This window comes from Falco cherrug, chromosome 4, assembly GCF_023634085.1.
Source record: "Falco cherrug isolate bFalChe1 chromosome 4, bFalChe1.pri, whole genome shotgun sequence".
Lineage (NCBI taxonomy): Eukaryota > Metazoa > Chordata > Aves > Falconiformes > Falconidae > Falco > Falco cherrug.
Genome location: NC_073700.1, coordinates 71,155,349 through 71,171,331, shown reverse-complemented (window position 1 = coordinate 71,171,331; position 15,983 = coordinate 71,155,349). Strand labels below are relative to the sequence as shown.

Sequence of the window (15,983 nt, the reverse complement as noted above, 5' to 3'; positions counted from 1 at the left end):
ATTTCTTATTAACCTGCCTAAGTTTTGATTAATGTACATTTATCACAACTGGCTTACAGACTGCTCCATAAACTGATCATTCAAACAGTTCAGTGCTGACAAGGCTTCTAAATGTTTGCTAATGACAAATAAATTGTTTGCTAATCACACAGACATCTTATGATCAAGTTTGATGCAAGCTAACAATAAAGTTTGTTTAAGGCAAAGGAACCCTCTGGGTTGAGCTATAGCATTTCAAACATTAAAAACTACTTAGATACTTCGTATACTGTTGAAAATGAAGGATTTCAGTGATGTCAATGGACTTACAATAGTATGGCAACTAGTATAAAAGTGAGATCAGGAATTAAACCCAGTTTTGCAGTATTACACCAACCTACAAACATTTTTTACAACTAAATTAGAGTACTACTATGTATCAGTACAAAGAAATACTAATACTACTTAGAAAACAGAGAACTGGACTAACAGTCTAATATTAATGAGACAAAATAATTATTTGATTTACCTGACTTTGCAATTCACTTTGTTGCTTCAGGCGAAGATTTTCTGGTGTATCAGCCACTGTAGTGAAGGACTGCTTTGGGTAATGTCTAGAAGAAGAAGCACAAAGCCGAACAGTAAATATTTACACATGCTAGAAAGTCAAATGCATCCCAGCACTCTTTCCTACAGTGTGCAGAAGTCTTTCGTGGTTTCATGCGTTTCTGTCAGAAGTATTTACTCTGAAAATATTATGTCAGTCATGCTTGCAGAAACATGAACACGTTCCTGTAATGAGTCTAAATCCCACCCATTCATCTTGCTCAGACTGCAGAGACCTACCAGGCAAAATTTGTTTTCAGTAGTGAACAAAACTATGTTTAACTGCATTGTCTTGGTATAATCATGTGCTGAACAAAGACTAAAAGGCCTTAATATAGAAGTGTTCTATGGAAACTGAAGCAGTATCAGTGAATACAGCTGGAATACCATGGTGTCTTAAATCCATTAGTGCAGAAACCAGAAGTATCAAGGCAGGTAAATTCCAGGTACAGAAAGGTCAAATGCTTTAATGGTAAATGTGTGGATACAGGGCTGTGATGTCCAGTACCAAAGGCTGTAGTGTCTCAGAACTGCAATCTATCAGGCATCTCTCTTTTCATTTGAAATTTTACACCTTAGACAACTTGAATAGTCAAAAATCCTACTCATTTACAGAACCATGATTTATTCATTTTCATGGATCCATCCTGCAACCTAACAGCCAAACAAAGAGTTCTATTACAGGAAAGACCACAAAAAGAAAGAAATAACAAAATTAAACAGCATATCCCAATATATAATAATATACCAAAATAGGTGTATTATTATGAGCCAGCAACACTACGAAAAAAATTATTCTTACTAATTAATTTCCAGCACCTTTAGTCTCAAACCAAAATACACACCTTACCACGTGAGGCATTCATGCCTTCAGTTACAATTCGCAGCATCCCAATGTCTGCCACTTACCCTATCTGCGCCTCTGACATTTCAGAGGTGAAGACAAGCATAGCATTTTAGACACAGTAACATTTGCAGTTTAATTTCTACAGGGGGAGTAAGCAGTAAGTAAGCTTCTAAAGACCGAGGATATTCAGTATTAAACGCTTCCATGTTCAAACTGCAGGCTATCTCCAATGTGTCCTTTCAGCATCTAGTTCAGTTGCTATAGCTCCCATCAGAAATTTTCTGTGCCTTGTAAAGATGATACATACTTTACTTCAACATTGTATTTTGTTAGAAGGTTTTATTTTCTGTTTGCAAGTTTTATTTCCATGAAGTGTGTGGTTTCAGTAAAAAACAATTCATTTTTATTTGGGGGGGGGAACCATGTGAAAAATTAAGGAAAATTGCAGTTTTTAGCTAAATGCTGAATGTTTCCTGCTCAGAAATGCAAAATAAATACTTGATGAGAAATTCTGCCTGGATTTCATCCAGTCCACTCTTTGCTACAGGCCTGATTCCCCCTATCAGACACCATCTAGCATTGCCAGACCCCTACACTGTAGCATGATGGAGTAGACTGATCTATCAAGAGGCTGTGGAATATTCTCTCATTTATGGTGTCATCACACAGGGAAAACAGTAGTAGTACAGGACAACCTGGGGATTTCAGGTTCCCCGGGACTAGTAACTGCCCAGAAAGAGAAAAGATGCAATACTTTGACTGAAAGAAGCTTTTCCTGACAAAAATGTAAGAGCCATCCCAGGTTGGATACCAGCAGACAGATGAATAACACCACTGTAAATTTAAAAATTTACGGTGAAATACATTTCCACCTATTATGTTAGCCACTTGCCTCAGACAACTCATGTCACTGAAAACAAGATTTCTAGGCAGGACATCCACCAGCCCATTCTTTTGTAGTTAGAGCCAAGCCCTCACAAGTCCCACCTAAGCTGTAGCTTTGACCAGAGAAACGCCTGGGAGTGCTGCATGCACTTTCTTCCTTTTCAAACCAGGTGCTCTCCCACCACCGCCCCCCTTACAGCCAGAGAATGCCAGCTGGCCAAACGGCTTAGCCACAGCTCCAACACACAGGGAGAAAGAACTAGACTTTGCTTAGAGGACATCAACTGGATTCAGCTCTTGCATGAAGCAGATGGTATCAGCACAGTGTAATACCTTGGGACAAGCAAGATACTTCCAGAAGAGCTTCTTTTTTTTTTTCTTTATTTCATCTCTCCTATCTCACTCTTCCTTCTTCTGTATAAAGCAGAAACACAAATGCTAGACTGGCCACAAGGAGGGTCATAAGCCCTGTTCGGAAAACAGCAACGGACAGATGGGGAAGGCACCAAGCCACCTCCCAAGCGGGGCTTGCTGACACTCAAGGCAGATTGTAGCAATGAAGAGCATAATGCACATCTTAAAGAACAGCAGCCTTTCGGATATCCGGCCATGAGATATCCATGGATAAATCATGTAGATGACAGAATCCCTGCCCCTAAAAAACAAAATCAATTGCCACACATGCAGTTCAAAAATGATTTTATAGACCTGCTGAATGCCAAAAGCATCCCCATAAACTTTCATAGCACTGCTTTTCACTGTGGTTACACCCCATGACCCTGGTACTACGATCACAGCAATCACCTGTTCTTATCCTTTTCAAGGTGGAGAGTACAGAGTGGGAGTCAGCCTAGGTGGGTTTTTGGCCCAGTCCCCTGGTGAAATGTGGACAACACAGAGGCAGTTGTCACAGTCACAGCCCCCAGGGACCCCATCAGCAACAGCAGCAGAGAACATCTCTCTGCAACCCCAGACTCTCAAATCAAACCTCCTCTCTATTCTGTAGCCTAGGAACACATATCTTGTCCTCATCACACTCCAGCTTTTACTTCTGATTATTTGCAAAAGAAATGGTTTCTTCCACAATTAGTATTCATAAGTTCACCGCTATTTCAACAGTCAGAGCAAACCACTTGAGAACCAATGTATCTAAGATCATTACTTATTTTAGAAACAGTGGCTCTATACTTCAACTAAAAAAGGTATGCTTAGCCTTAAACAAGCAGTGCTTTATTATGCTTGAAATTAGTATGTAAACTGATTGTATCACAGAAAAGTATTTACACTTGGCCATGGAAGTAAACAATACACATGACAAGCGAAAAAACTTGCTGAAATTTAAATTGGCCTTTAAACTGATCATATTAACCACTTACCACAATGTATTATGGTGATTAAAAAAGAGCCATTTAGCAAAATTAAATTAGCTGAACATTCTACTAAGGGTTGTCATTTTATCTGCAGCTGATTTATGAAACCACCCACACAGTATATCAAACTAGACATACATGGCTTTAGATACATCCCTTCTAAATTTATAGAAATTCTTGCCTCAAATACATTAAAAAGACTAGTATTAAATTTAAATTCTAGCTTCAGCATTCACATTTGTTTTAAGCTTACTGATAATATGTCTTCAGGATCATTAAAAATATCAGTATTTAAGATATTAAATTATCTGAAAACTATCAAAAATGCTTTGTACCACTGGATACTTTTGACTGAAACACAAGTTTTAAAATTACGAAATCTGCTTTTTAACTATCAGTTTAAGGCTATATGGCATTTCATTACAATGTTCTGAATAAGGAGAGTAACTTGTTGGCAACAGCCTTTAGTTCAAAAGGCTGACAGTGCTATCATGGTGCCTGGTAATCCGTTGCTTAGTTTCCCTTTTGTCCAACATGACGTCTTGAGAAAAAGCCAGGAATTGGTTAAAGAGGTTGATGTCATGTCAGCTATTTAATAGCAATGTCCAAAGGATTATTATTTTTTTTGTTTTAAGTCTTTGTTAGTAGTCTAAGTCTACTTAGCAATATGTCTTGCCACACTAATGCTATTAGGATTAATCCTGTATAAAGATCTATACAAGAAGTCGCAGAACAAATCGGGATACACAGTATGGTGTCTCTGCTGTGGGTTACTGTACTGCCTGCTTCAGCTGCACAGCTTGATTAATAAATCAAACCACAACTCAATCTCTCATATTCCTCATAACGAATCTCCTTCACTTTCAATATATGGAAATTGTATCAGTGAAACCTCCAAGAATTCAGGGAAGTACCTGAAAGTTTCCTAGCTTTTCTAATGACTAAACATAGAAATTTTCCCAAATATCTGTTTAGCTGTAAGGTTTTCATCAGCTTTTCCATGCTTTCAAACCAACAAAATGGATAAAAAACATGTTCTGTGAGATAATGGGATGAGGATTCAGCTTCCACTCTTCTGAAAAAGGTCAGATGCAAAGCCTGAGATAAATTCAAGCACGTACTGAAATCAACTTGCTCATACCTCATTCTGACTTATCCAACATTCATGATAGGACTAAGACATTTTTATGTGTGTGTATTTTCTAACTGTAATGTTAACTGTTCACAGTTACAGAACTATAACCCTTGTCAGAATTATCGGATATCTGTTGGGTTACCTCTCCCCTAGAACACCTATCCAGTAAATTGCATGCAACATAAAATTTGTGGTATCTTTTAAACGAGAACAGCCACAAAATACAGAAATCAAAATTATTCTCCTAAGCAGAGGTTCAACTCCAACACGTTTTCATAACATAAAATCCCCTCACTGGCTGTCACATTAGGCTGTATCTGTCCTTTCCTAATTTTTGTTTGTAATACCTGTTCTTCTAATTAAAGCAAACCAAGCAAACCCTAAAAGATAAGGAGATTAAAAAAAGGGGGAAAGTGTGAACAAAAAAATAAAAACAAAATAAAATTAAACCAATCTTACAAGAAGTATGAAAAACTATAAATGCTAGTTATGCTTTTAGAACTAGCAATTCATTATAGCGTACACTAAAGTTTCAAATGGAAATTAAATAGTGGATAATGATGTAGCAGTTTGGATCCAACCCAAGCTCACAACAACTGATAGACAGGTCGGGAAGCTCCATCTTGGACCTGAATGGGCCCAATCTGTTAACTGTGATCTAAGCCCACATCCACAAACAGCATAAAAACACAGGGGGTCTCCAATTAGCTCTCAGATAAAAGACATGAGATGAAATAATTTACCCAGGAAAAAGGTGACAAGGTACTATGTTGTGGTCACCAGGGAATGTTTAAACTGGCAGCTTCCCACCAGGTTTGAAGATGCATAGGATTGCTTTCCTCTCCTTACCTTGAAACCGTGCCATTCACAGAAAGACATGCAAGATACGCAACAGCAGAGAAAGAAGCAGCAGGAGAGAAATCTTGCCCACAGTTAACTTCTTGCTTTGAAATTCTTGCTGGGTTGCACTTTCTGCTCCGAAGCTCCAGGAGGCATTTCTCTGGGTTTTCTGTTTTGTATTGAACTCTCTGTGCGAGATTACTTAGTTGCAAGTAATCATGAAGGCTTTAGGAGGAGGAATAATGTAACTAGTGGATAATACAGCTTTGGTACGGCTGTACTCAGTCAATGAAGTAGACATGACTTCTCCACAAATTATTGTGAAGATGGCATTCTCTTTGGCTATTGGTATCTACCCCACTGTATGAAGAATAAATACTCTAGCTGCAATTAGTTTGCTTTGGAAAATACTTTTCCGTCTTTGCCTTCTATTGTCCAAGGGACTTACTTTTTCAGATATTTAATTTGTGCATCTGTACTTCTTATTTGAAGTAAAAGAGAAAGTTGCTCCCATATGCTAGCTAAATACAAGTTCCTGTTCATGAGAAAATTCCCCTAGAGAGAAGAGTTTGTATTGGTTTGGAGGAGATTTAGCAAACAGTAAGATCCTTGAAAAAAAAGAAAATTACAAGCAAGGATATTCCACTTGCTTGTTGGGGTAAGCCATAACATACTCCGTCCCGGAGCAAGCGAAAGGCCACAGATCACACTATCATATAACCAGACAGATGTTGCACATCACTGTGCTACCAGACCTGCGCTTGATCCCTGTCTACAGAAACTGCTATCTGGGGTTCCCTTCAAAAGCTAAGGTTAGGGACCACATTAAATATTCCAACTGTATCTGGCCCCAAGACACAGGTTAGTGCCTTAGTGTCCTCTGCTAGAAGCTGAAAAAATGAGCCATTTACTGAAAAACAGCAAGGCAGAAAATGATGTTTACATTTTAGAGGAAACAGTGTAAAATTTGAGTAGCCAATGCTAGTATCAAATTTCATTATTCTTATCACTTGAAATTCCATACAGAAATTGTACTGTATCAAAATAGTAGGGTGGTTAGCTCTGCAAATGTACCTCATACAATGAAGAACACTTGGAATCACAGAGAAGTGGACTACATAGAAAACTTATAATCACTGGCAGAAGGAGCAGCTGTAGAAAACAGGTCTAGGTAGAAGATCTGGAAGGCACAGTAACTTATTTTAGAATTTAAAAAGCTGGTTTCTTTTGAAGAAGTAGTAAAATCTTGTGAATTTCCAACATTTTTACAGCCTGTATCCAAAAGCATCAACATTGATCAAGTATTGGCTGTTTTAGGGAAAATGTGTAGAGGTAACAACATTAAACTATTTTGCAGTTACCATACCAAGATGACCAAGAAACCTACACCAAACACATTTTCAGGTGTCAGTCAGCAGATAAATGGGTTGTCTGAATTTGCAATGCTCCCATACCAAGGTTTTAATTTCAACCAGCTCCCCTGAAAGCTGCTCTGAGTAGGGCTGGTGAAGACAGAAGGACAAGCGCCACCAGACCACCACTGGCACCGTGTCACACAGGCAGCTGGTCACATGCTCTAACCACCAAGGAGACTGCTGTCTTCCTGCTTCCTGCAAAAATTGTTTCAGAATGAAAAAATCCTCCAGCTCTTTGATGTTACTCATATTTTTCCCATTTCTTACATTTTTCATTTGACTCCCTTATACAATTTCATATCTATTATACATAGAAAGATACATTGTTAAGGCGATGAGTAAGTCTCGCTTCTTAAGAAATGCAGGTCAAAACCTTTTCATTTTAAAGATTTGAAAACATACAGCAGAAGGGAGGCACAGTTCATATTTAAGAAACTTACCATATAGTTAAAATAATTGTTATAATACAGATCTCAGTATATATATAAATGCATCCACATTTAGCAAAAAGATCAAAAAGAGTAAAATCCAAGCACCATGGACGTCAAAAGCAGAACTGCCTGAATTTTCAGTGGAGCCAGGCACTCACCCTTTCAATAATTTACCTATTCCTCAGCTACGGGATGCCAATGGTTGGGGAAAGAAAATGAATCGGTAGCATACTGAGAACTGCTGGGTAGCCTGGAGCTGTGCAGGAACCCATCAGCAGCACAGTAATTGGTATTGACAACAGATCAAAAAGTGAGAGCCACTGCTGGAGGTGGATCCAGAAAAGATGCACAGAAAGTTCAGGGAGACCTGGAAGATGGAGATGACTGTGGCAGAACAAACCAATAGACCAAAATCTGGCTACAACAGTAAAATCTGTTGAAGAGCACAGGAAATCAGTCAAGAAGGGAGAAGACACATGCATAATTACATTTGCCACCACTAGGCTGCTCTCAGGATATCACTCAGTGAGTTCACCCATAGCTTACCTGGGTTTATATATTACCTAGACACAGAAAACCCCACAGATGTTTAAGAAAACTTTGCTTTTAAATGTTTTATTGTGGTCACCAATGGCAAAACGAAAGGGTGATACCTCCATATTTCCAAATTCTTTTGTTCCAGATGGTGTGATTATTACTATTTCTTTCAAGATATCCAGGAGACAAAAGTTCATGAATATGACCGGCAAAAACACAGACTGAATCTGAGTTTCTCACTAACTTCACTTGCTGATTTACAGCAGCAGATCTAGCAGAGTAAAAAACCACACAGTATGACCCACAGTTGCTATGGTCTATGTTTTTTTATCCCTTCAACACCTCGCTATCCTTTTTTAAGGATGTCAGCAAGAGTACACAGAGACACACCATAAAAGCAAGATGTTTTGCACAGGTCTAAATGCTTGGTCTGCCTACTTCAGCATAGCCCTGCCATGCTACATATAGATACACATCTACATATTTATCAAGTGCAGGTTTGTCCAAGTTCTAGGTTTGACTGGAATATACTACATGCAGATAGCAGTGGCAAATTTTCTTACAAATTTTCTCAGTTTTCCTATTAATTATTCTACCTGCAATGGATCAGTATCTCAAGCGGCATGACACTGAATTATGCAAGTAGTTTCTAAATTCTGCTTTTATAATATGATAAATGTGCTTCCCCCCTCCCAGTTCTGGAATACGTTCAAGTAGTAAGAACTTTTATCCAAAAAAAATTATTCATGTAAATGCTTCCTCTGCTTACCACAAGCCAGTATTTCTACTAACTCCAGGGATTCCCATCTCACATATCAAGACTACCAAACTTTGGTGTGTTTACAGGTGAAAGTTTTGTGGTTTCCTTACTTCCGAATACTGTAATTCCATCAACTCATTTCTAATCACAGGTACGTATACTTAGATCATTTTTATAAATCCTCCTCAGATAATAAAATATATTTGTATTCTGTGAAACTGTACAGGTAATTTTATTTAATCATTTCCTTACCAAAGGAACACCACATTATTTGTAAAGATGCAGTTTAATGTAATGTAGCTTAAGCATCATTTCCTTAATGCTTCTACAGCACATCTATGCTTCATACACAGTAAGGTACTTTTAACAGAAAGTCATCATTTCATCAGAGCAGCATTATAGCTCAGCCTGCCACACTTAAGCAACTCTTTCTGGACTTGTATAGCAAGTCAAGCTTTCTCATGACTAACGAAGACATGAAAGGCCCCCCCCAAGCAGCAGTTTAAGGTATGCTATACTGATCTCCCTTCAATGTTAACCAAGGAGGATTTCAAAAGATCTATTCACATTAAAAATCATGGCATAACAAAGAAATGGCATAAGATAAAAATTACATTCAACATATGAATATTGGAAAAATACTGTTTCAGTACTGCAACAGTTATTTACAAAGGAAAATTGTAGGGACAGTAAACACCACACCCCATCTGGTGCAGAATTTTGTACAGCTCTATGGGACTGCAAGTCCTGACAAGCAGATTGTAGATCAAGCTCAATTACAGGTTCTGCATCTAACTGGTCTTCTCTGTGCCAAAACATTTATCCAGTTGGGTAACATTGTCTAAACTCCTTCCATAAGCAGAAATTAAAGCTACTTTGCAAATATCCAAGACTCTTTTCATTCCTGCCTGGAATTAAGAGTCCCACTCAGTTAATGAGCATAAGAAAAGCTGTTTCACCTGTGAATTATTATTTTTTTTCTGGGCTTTGTTATTAATGATCTCTGCAGCACACCAATGGTTGTCATTCAAGACAAACTCAAAACACTGTGCTCAAGAAACACTCCAATTTCCTCTGTTCATTTTGTCATGCTGCTGAGGAAATCTTGCCAGTAACCACATATTATAAACACACATTTAAGAACAGATCAGGCAGCTTCAAAAGCTTGCAGGCAATTGGAAGCACTCAGTATGGGGATTTAGAAGCGAGACCTCAGCCATCTTCGTTCCACACTACTCCCTTCAGAAGCACTGTTTCTGCAACCAGCTACAGAAGCGGATCTCAGATACTGTAACTTAAGTAACTTGGACACTATTAAAAAACCGGGGGAGGACACCTGAAGGGAGATGGAAACAACTCATCTCCAACCTCTTTAACCCTAATTCCAGTGTTTTAAGCATTTGTCCTCTAAAATTGTGCCAACATCAGCAACTCCAAGCTAGCAGCAAAGTACATTAAACAGAGTTATGTTTACATGTGTACTTGAGGAAAAAAAGGAAAAGCTGTTTTTCTGCCAAGTGGAAAAGGACAGAATTAGTAGGGCAGAGACACCATTCTGCTTTTCCACTTCTAACAGGGTTGGCAAATAACAGCATACACAAACTCACAGCTGATAAAAATTATTCAGTATTTCCTTTTTTCAGCCTCAAAAAATAAAGAACTCAACCTGTTATTAGTACCATTTTTCTATTTTTGTATTTTATTTATTTAGAAATTATTTCATCTTTGGAAGGCTTTCCAGGTTTTATATGGTACAAGTTTCAAATCAGTTAATACTACAAATTTATACCTTGAGAAAGCATAGACTTCTGTTTTTACATTAAATACAGTATTTTAAATCATTTCAAAATTTTACCGGTTGCTTGTTCACACATTGTAAATTTTAATCAACTATGTTATCTGTACAGCTTTATAAACTCTTGCCTTTAATGTATCCATTTGTATAAAATTAGTATTAGTAGAACAAGAAAAAATATTATACCATGCAAGCATTTTATAAAAAAGATTGTTTATGCTATTATAGCATGTAAGATTTCATATTACAGCACATTTACCTACATAAAATTATTGGATGATACATCCAGCTTTCGTTTGCAAATGAATACTCTCAGTAAAGCCTGCTTTGGTCTATTCTGCTGAAAGTGTAAAAGAATGTAAAAGCAAACGCTGTAATTTTTAATGTAAAACCTTGGCAAAAGTCAATGCATTATTAAATTAATACAGTTCTATGTAGCACTTCATAGGCCCCTCATGATGACCGACAGCTCTGGCACAGGTGGTCATACTTCACAGAAGTCTGTAAGTACCGAATTCTAAAGCCTATGTAATCAGATCAAAGCGCTATGTTTGGGTTTTTTGTGGTTTGCTTTTTTTTAATTTACCATGAAAAAGCAACAACCAGGTAACATTTTCCCTAATACCTTGCAAACACCTCCAGAATTTCTGCATACATTATGTGCTCTGCTCCTCATGGACTGTTACTTATTTTGAGTAGAATCAGATGCAGTTGCTATCACTAATTAAACACTCCATTAGTACTGCTACTAAGTTGCTGCTTTGTCTCTTTTTCAATGTTTGAAACTATACCATACCACCATGTATCTCCTCAGTGAAGTACAGGTATTGGTGTCACAGCTCTTAACTATTCTCAATAAAGACTTCGGCGAACAAATGAGCTTTAGGTAACTGATGGAGCATGAGCTTTCTGATCACCTTCTTGGACACTGATACTAAATTCCACCCACATACTGCTTCAGTCTCTGAAACAGTATGCACTGGATGTCATCCAAGGTGACTTCCACAAGTTTCCACAGAAAAACAAGAGGAACTTCATACCATCTGCTGAGCTTTTCACTGCTTTAGCCTGAAGACCTCACTGTCGATCTGCCTCTCTCAACAACTTCAGATCAAATGGCAAAGAAACATTTTCCATCTCTACTCTTGGACACAGCAGAGCAGCTGATGAATGGTTGCCAATATCCTAACAAATTGGTCCTTTAAGATGCAAAACAGTCACAAATAAAACTATGTTAGCTGAACAACATACAAGAGAAATGCAAACTGTTCCTAAGTATATTTACAAAGAGAGCATAAACCAAATATTTTAACTACAACAAAACACAGAAGTAAAAGTAATTTCCATGAGCTGTGTGAAAATACTGCCTACAGGAGCAGACGCAATGTCACGCTGTTAGATCAAGTGTGAAAAGGTGAATTATGGGATAGACTGAGAAGAAAGCACTGAACTCATTGTGAAAAGACATGTGATAGTGTGAGATGAAAGGAAAAGCTCGTGCTCCAAATCACATGGCTTAGCCATTAAATAGCATTTACACCACAGGAACACAGAAGACCTGGGAGGGTATTCATAAGCATGAACAAAAGAAAGTGAAATGAAGTTTCTCCTGACTCTCCTCCTTATTCCTAAATGCTGCAGGCCACAAATCTGTCAGGTGTCACTGAGCCTCTTCTACACCTATTACTACAATCCCACAAACTCATCAGACAGATCCTCCACAGCCAGAGCCCTCAAAGGGCAACTGAGTATGTATCTTTGAGTAAGAGACAGAGAGGTATGACAGGAAATGCAAAGCAAAAGATTTGCAGATGCTGCACTGAAGTTCACAATGACTTGCAGGAAGTATGTTCCCAGCTGAAGCTTGCACATGAACACCTGAAATTAGTCTCATGGTTGAAAACCTATTGTTTGTACTGTAAGTACACGATCAGCACCGCCTCTTTTCCCTGCTACAATAAAAGAAAGTTAATTTATTAAATGATCACCTTGGGAAGTTAATAAATCAAGGTTGCACAGAGATTTCTTTAAACTGACTGAGTTTATTTCAGCTGGTAAATTATTTTTTGACAAAATTGGGTTTTGTCCTTCTGCTATTTCACTACAATGCTCATGACTTTCTTGCCAAATATTGTTCCAATTACACACAGATTATTACTAACAAAACCATACAAAAAAAAGCAAAAATAAAATACTTGTTTTATAAAAGCAAACAAAAAGGCAATCAGGAAATAATTGAATTATTTGTAAGCAACTGTAAGTCAGTTTCCACAGAATCACTAACTATTCCATCGGGAGTTAGATTATTTTTGTTTCCCACAGATCTACTGATAAATCCATGCGCACAATGAGCCAGTCAATCCTGTCTGTACACAGAAAAGCGAAGTATCTTTCCACCAATTTCTTGCAACTTAGTGAGGAAGAAGCCTGAAGCCTCTGAAGCAGTTCAGTGACTAAAATCACCTGAGTGCCAGCAAACTCACATCAAATCACTTGTAAAGCACATGGCCTCCTCTATAGGCCTGTTGTAATCTACACTAAAAAAATCTTAGATAAAAAAAAAAGTGTTTTCTGTATATTTCAGAAACAAAAACAGTATTTTAAAGCTTAACAAGCCATAAGCCTTCTGCCAAAACTGCACTGTGTCGCAAATGTCTCTTGGATATATAATTATATTTCCTTACTTGTATTGAGATTACTCCTGAGGGCTTCATATGGATGTGTACACTCTGATACAGACATCAACCACCAGACAGGAAGACAGAGTTCCTTCCACAAACAGCTTTAACGCAAGAACAAATGCACAAAATAAAAACAGTTTCAACATTCAAACTAGAGCATTTCCAAGTGCCTAAAGCATCTCTTAAGCATCTGTTTAAAACTGCAAAAATTCAGAACACATTTAAAATATTTTAATCGTTTTAAAACATATTGCTCAAGTCTGCAGAAGAGCTCAATTGTGCCATGCTCCTTCATCTGTCTGTCCTCCTGCGCCAGCACACAAGCTTTTGGCTGCCAAAGCTCTGTTTGCATTTTCATCAAAATCCAGCGATAAAGATTTCCAAGGTGTTTACCAGTATCACTTCAACAACTCAAGGTAAGGAAGACCTCACTTGAAAAGCTGAGGCATCAATGGAGGCATCTGTGGAGCAGAGCAGTGGCCAAGAAAAGCAAAGGAAAAAGCTCTGCACACCATAGCCCAATTTTGCTAAGTATGTTATCCAAGCGAAAACTAAAACATGTGGATGCAGTTGCCCACACTTCATACTTGATGAACATTCATAGTCCCACTGAAATCCAAATGGTGAAACGTTATGATGAGAGTCCAAAACAAGTACCTGAAAAAAAAACAGTTTTCACAAGCCATAACTTTTGTCAAATAAAAAGATACCGGGGCGGGGGGGGGGGGGGGGGCGGGCAGAAAGAAGAAGAAAAATAAAACCCACAAACTTGAGGACATACCAAATTAATCTGGCTTTGTGAAAGCTGTTAAAAACATACAGGTTGTGCATTGCTCACCAGTGAAAGACTAAATGTTCTATTTTAATGGGAAGCTGGATATAATATGAAGAATGGATATAGGGAATACTGTCAGCAGAGCTAGAATTTCTGCTCTAATAAGAAATAAAATGGAACAACAGAGCATAGCTATTGTTGCTGTTCAGAATTTAAAATATATACATTTACATTTCCCATGCAAATACTTTTATCTTTTTTTAAGTTGTTCTTTTTTATTTTCCCCAAGTCCTTCTCTTGTCTTTTAAGCTTCTTGATTTTTTATAAATTAAGTTGTTACTTGGAGCTAAATCTCTGGGGCCTTCTGGCTCAGACAGTGTATCTTGTCTCCTGGTTCCTTATCAGTTAGAAAAGATTGATGAGGCTCTGCCCTGAAAATACAGCTGATTCATAAGCCTAAAAGCATGAGAGCTAGAGCTCTGGCAAAAGATACATTTCTTCAGGTTGCCACGTTGCCAGCTGTGGATCCAGGCACCTAAATTTTAAAGCTACACCTGTGCTGATACAACTGAAAAGAATCTAGCAACACCGTCTGGTACTGAGGCTAACTGGCATGGAGCAGCCCGCATCAACACTGTTCAACTCTCCTACTGTCCAAAACAGGGTCCGCACATCCAAACTGCCTGGGAGAGCAGAAGTTAGCTTGGCTTAGGAGCTGTGTGGGAGAGAGTATCTAGCACAGGCTAAAGCTATTGCGCCTGGCACCATTTTAGCCATTTATCCCTGTAGTTAACTGAGTTTCATACCAATCTTTAATTCGCTTGTATAGATGAAGCAAAGGAGTCTGAGCTAGAGTTCTTGTACCACTGGAATCCCAGCCTCTCTGCCCTCCAGGAAGAAATTTCAAGAGCTTCTACTCTAACATTTTAACAGCACAAGTTCTTCAGTGTGGCTTTTCTAAACCTTCTTGCCCTTGTGTTTCTAAATCACAGAACCACAGAAGAGTTGGGGCTAGAAGGGACCTCCAAAAATTGTCAAAGCACAGTCAACTAGAGCAGGTTGCTTCGGACCTTGCCCAGTCCTCTTCTGAGTTTCTCCAAGGATGGACACTCCAGAACCACTCTGGGCAACCTACACCACTGTTCAACCCTCACACTGGAAATTCAACCTCAGATCATCTTTCTGGCCCTTTGTTTCGCTCCCATGTATCCCAGTACTCCACTCCAGATATGTCCCACTAGAGCTGAGCAGAGGGGAAAGATCACCTCCCTTGGCTTGCTGTCAATACGCTTTGTAGCGTGGCCCAGGAGGCTGATGGCTGACAGGTTGTTCTTCCCCAAGGGCAGTACTTGACATTCCCTTTTGCTGCGATTCATGAGGTTCCTGTCAGCCCATTTCTCCAGCCTGTTGAGGTCCTTCTGGGTTGCAGCACAACCTTCAGGTGTACCGGCCACTCTTGCCAGTTTTCTGTCATCTGCAAACTTGCCCAGGGTGCACTCTGCCCCATCACCCACATGCTTCAAGCGGGCATTAAATAATACTGGACCCAGTGTCATCACTTGGGGTACACCACTAGTGACTGGCCATCTGCAGGACTTTGTGCCACTGATTGCACCCATCTAAGCCTGGCAGTTCAGTCAGTTTTCAGTCCATCTCAATAACCATTTATCTAGCCCATACTTCATCCTTTTCTCTATGACAATGTTACAAGAAACCATTAAAAGCCTTAATAAAGCTGAGATAAACATGCACACACAGCCACAAATTTAGATTAGAAATCTCTATAAAAATAGTCTTCCTTACAGAATGAAAACCATTAACACTGAAATACTTAACATCAAGATTGCCAAATTAATCCTTCTTTTTTTCTTAAGGAATAACTTTTCCAAGAACCAGGAAAGGTAATGTTTTTCTTTTTTCACCCTCA

The 15,983-nt window shown here is 38.5% G+C and overlaps 1 protein-coding gene across 1 annotated transcript in view; it reads right to left on the bottom strand.

The window, feature by feature from the left end:
• The window catches only part of NEBL (nebulette), a 269,845-nt gene that overhangs the window by 189,389 nt on the left and 64,473 nt on the right, over positions 1-15,983 (bottom strand). The window contains exon 3 of the mRNA XM_055708682.1: positions 509-593. Coding sequence (XP_055564657.1) covers positions 509-593 — 85 coding nt within the window. The remainder of the gene's footprint in view (positions 1-508; positions 594-15,983) is intronic.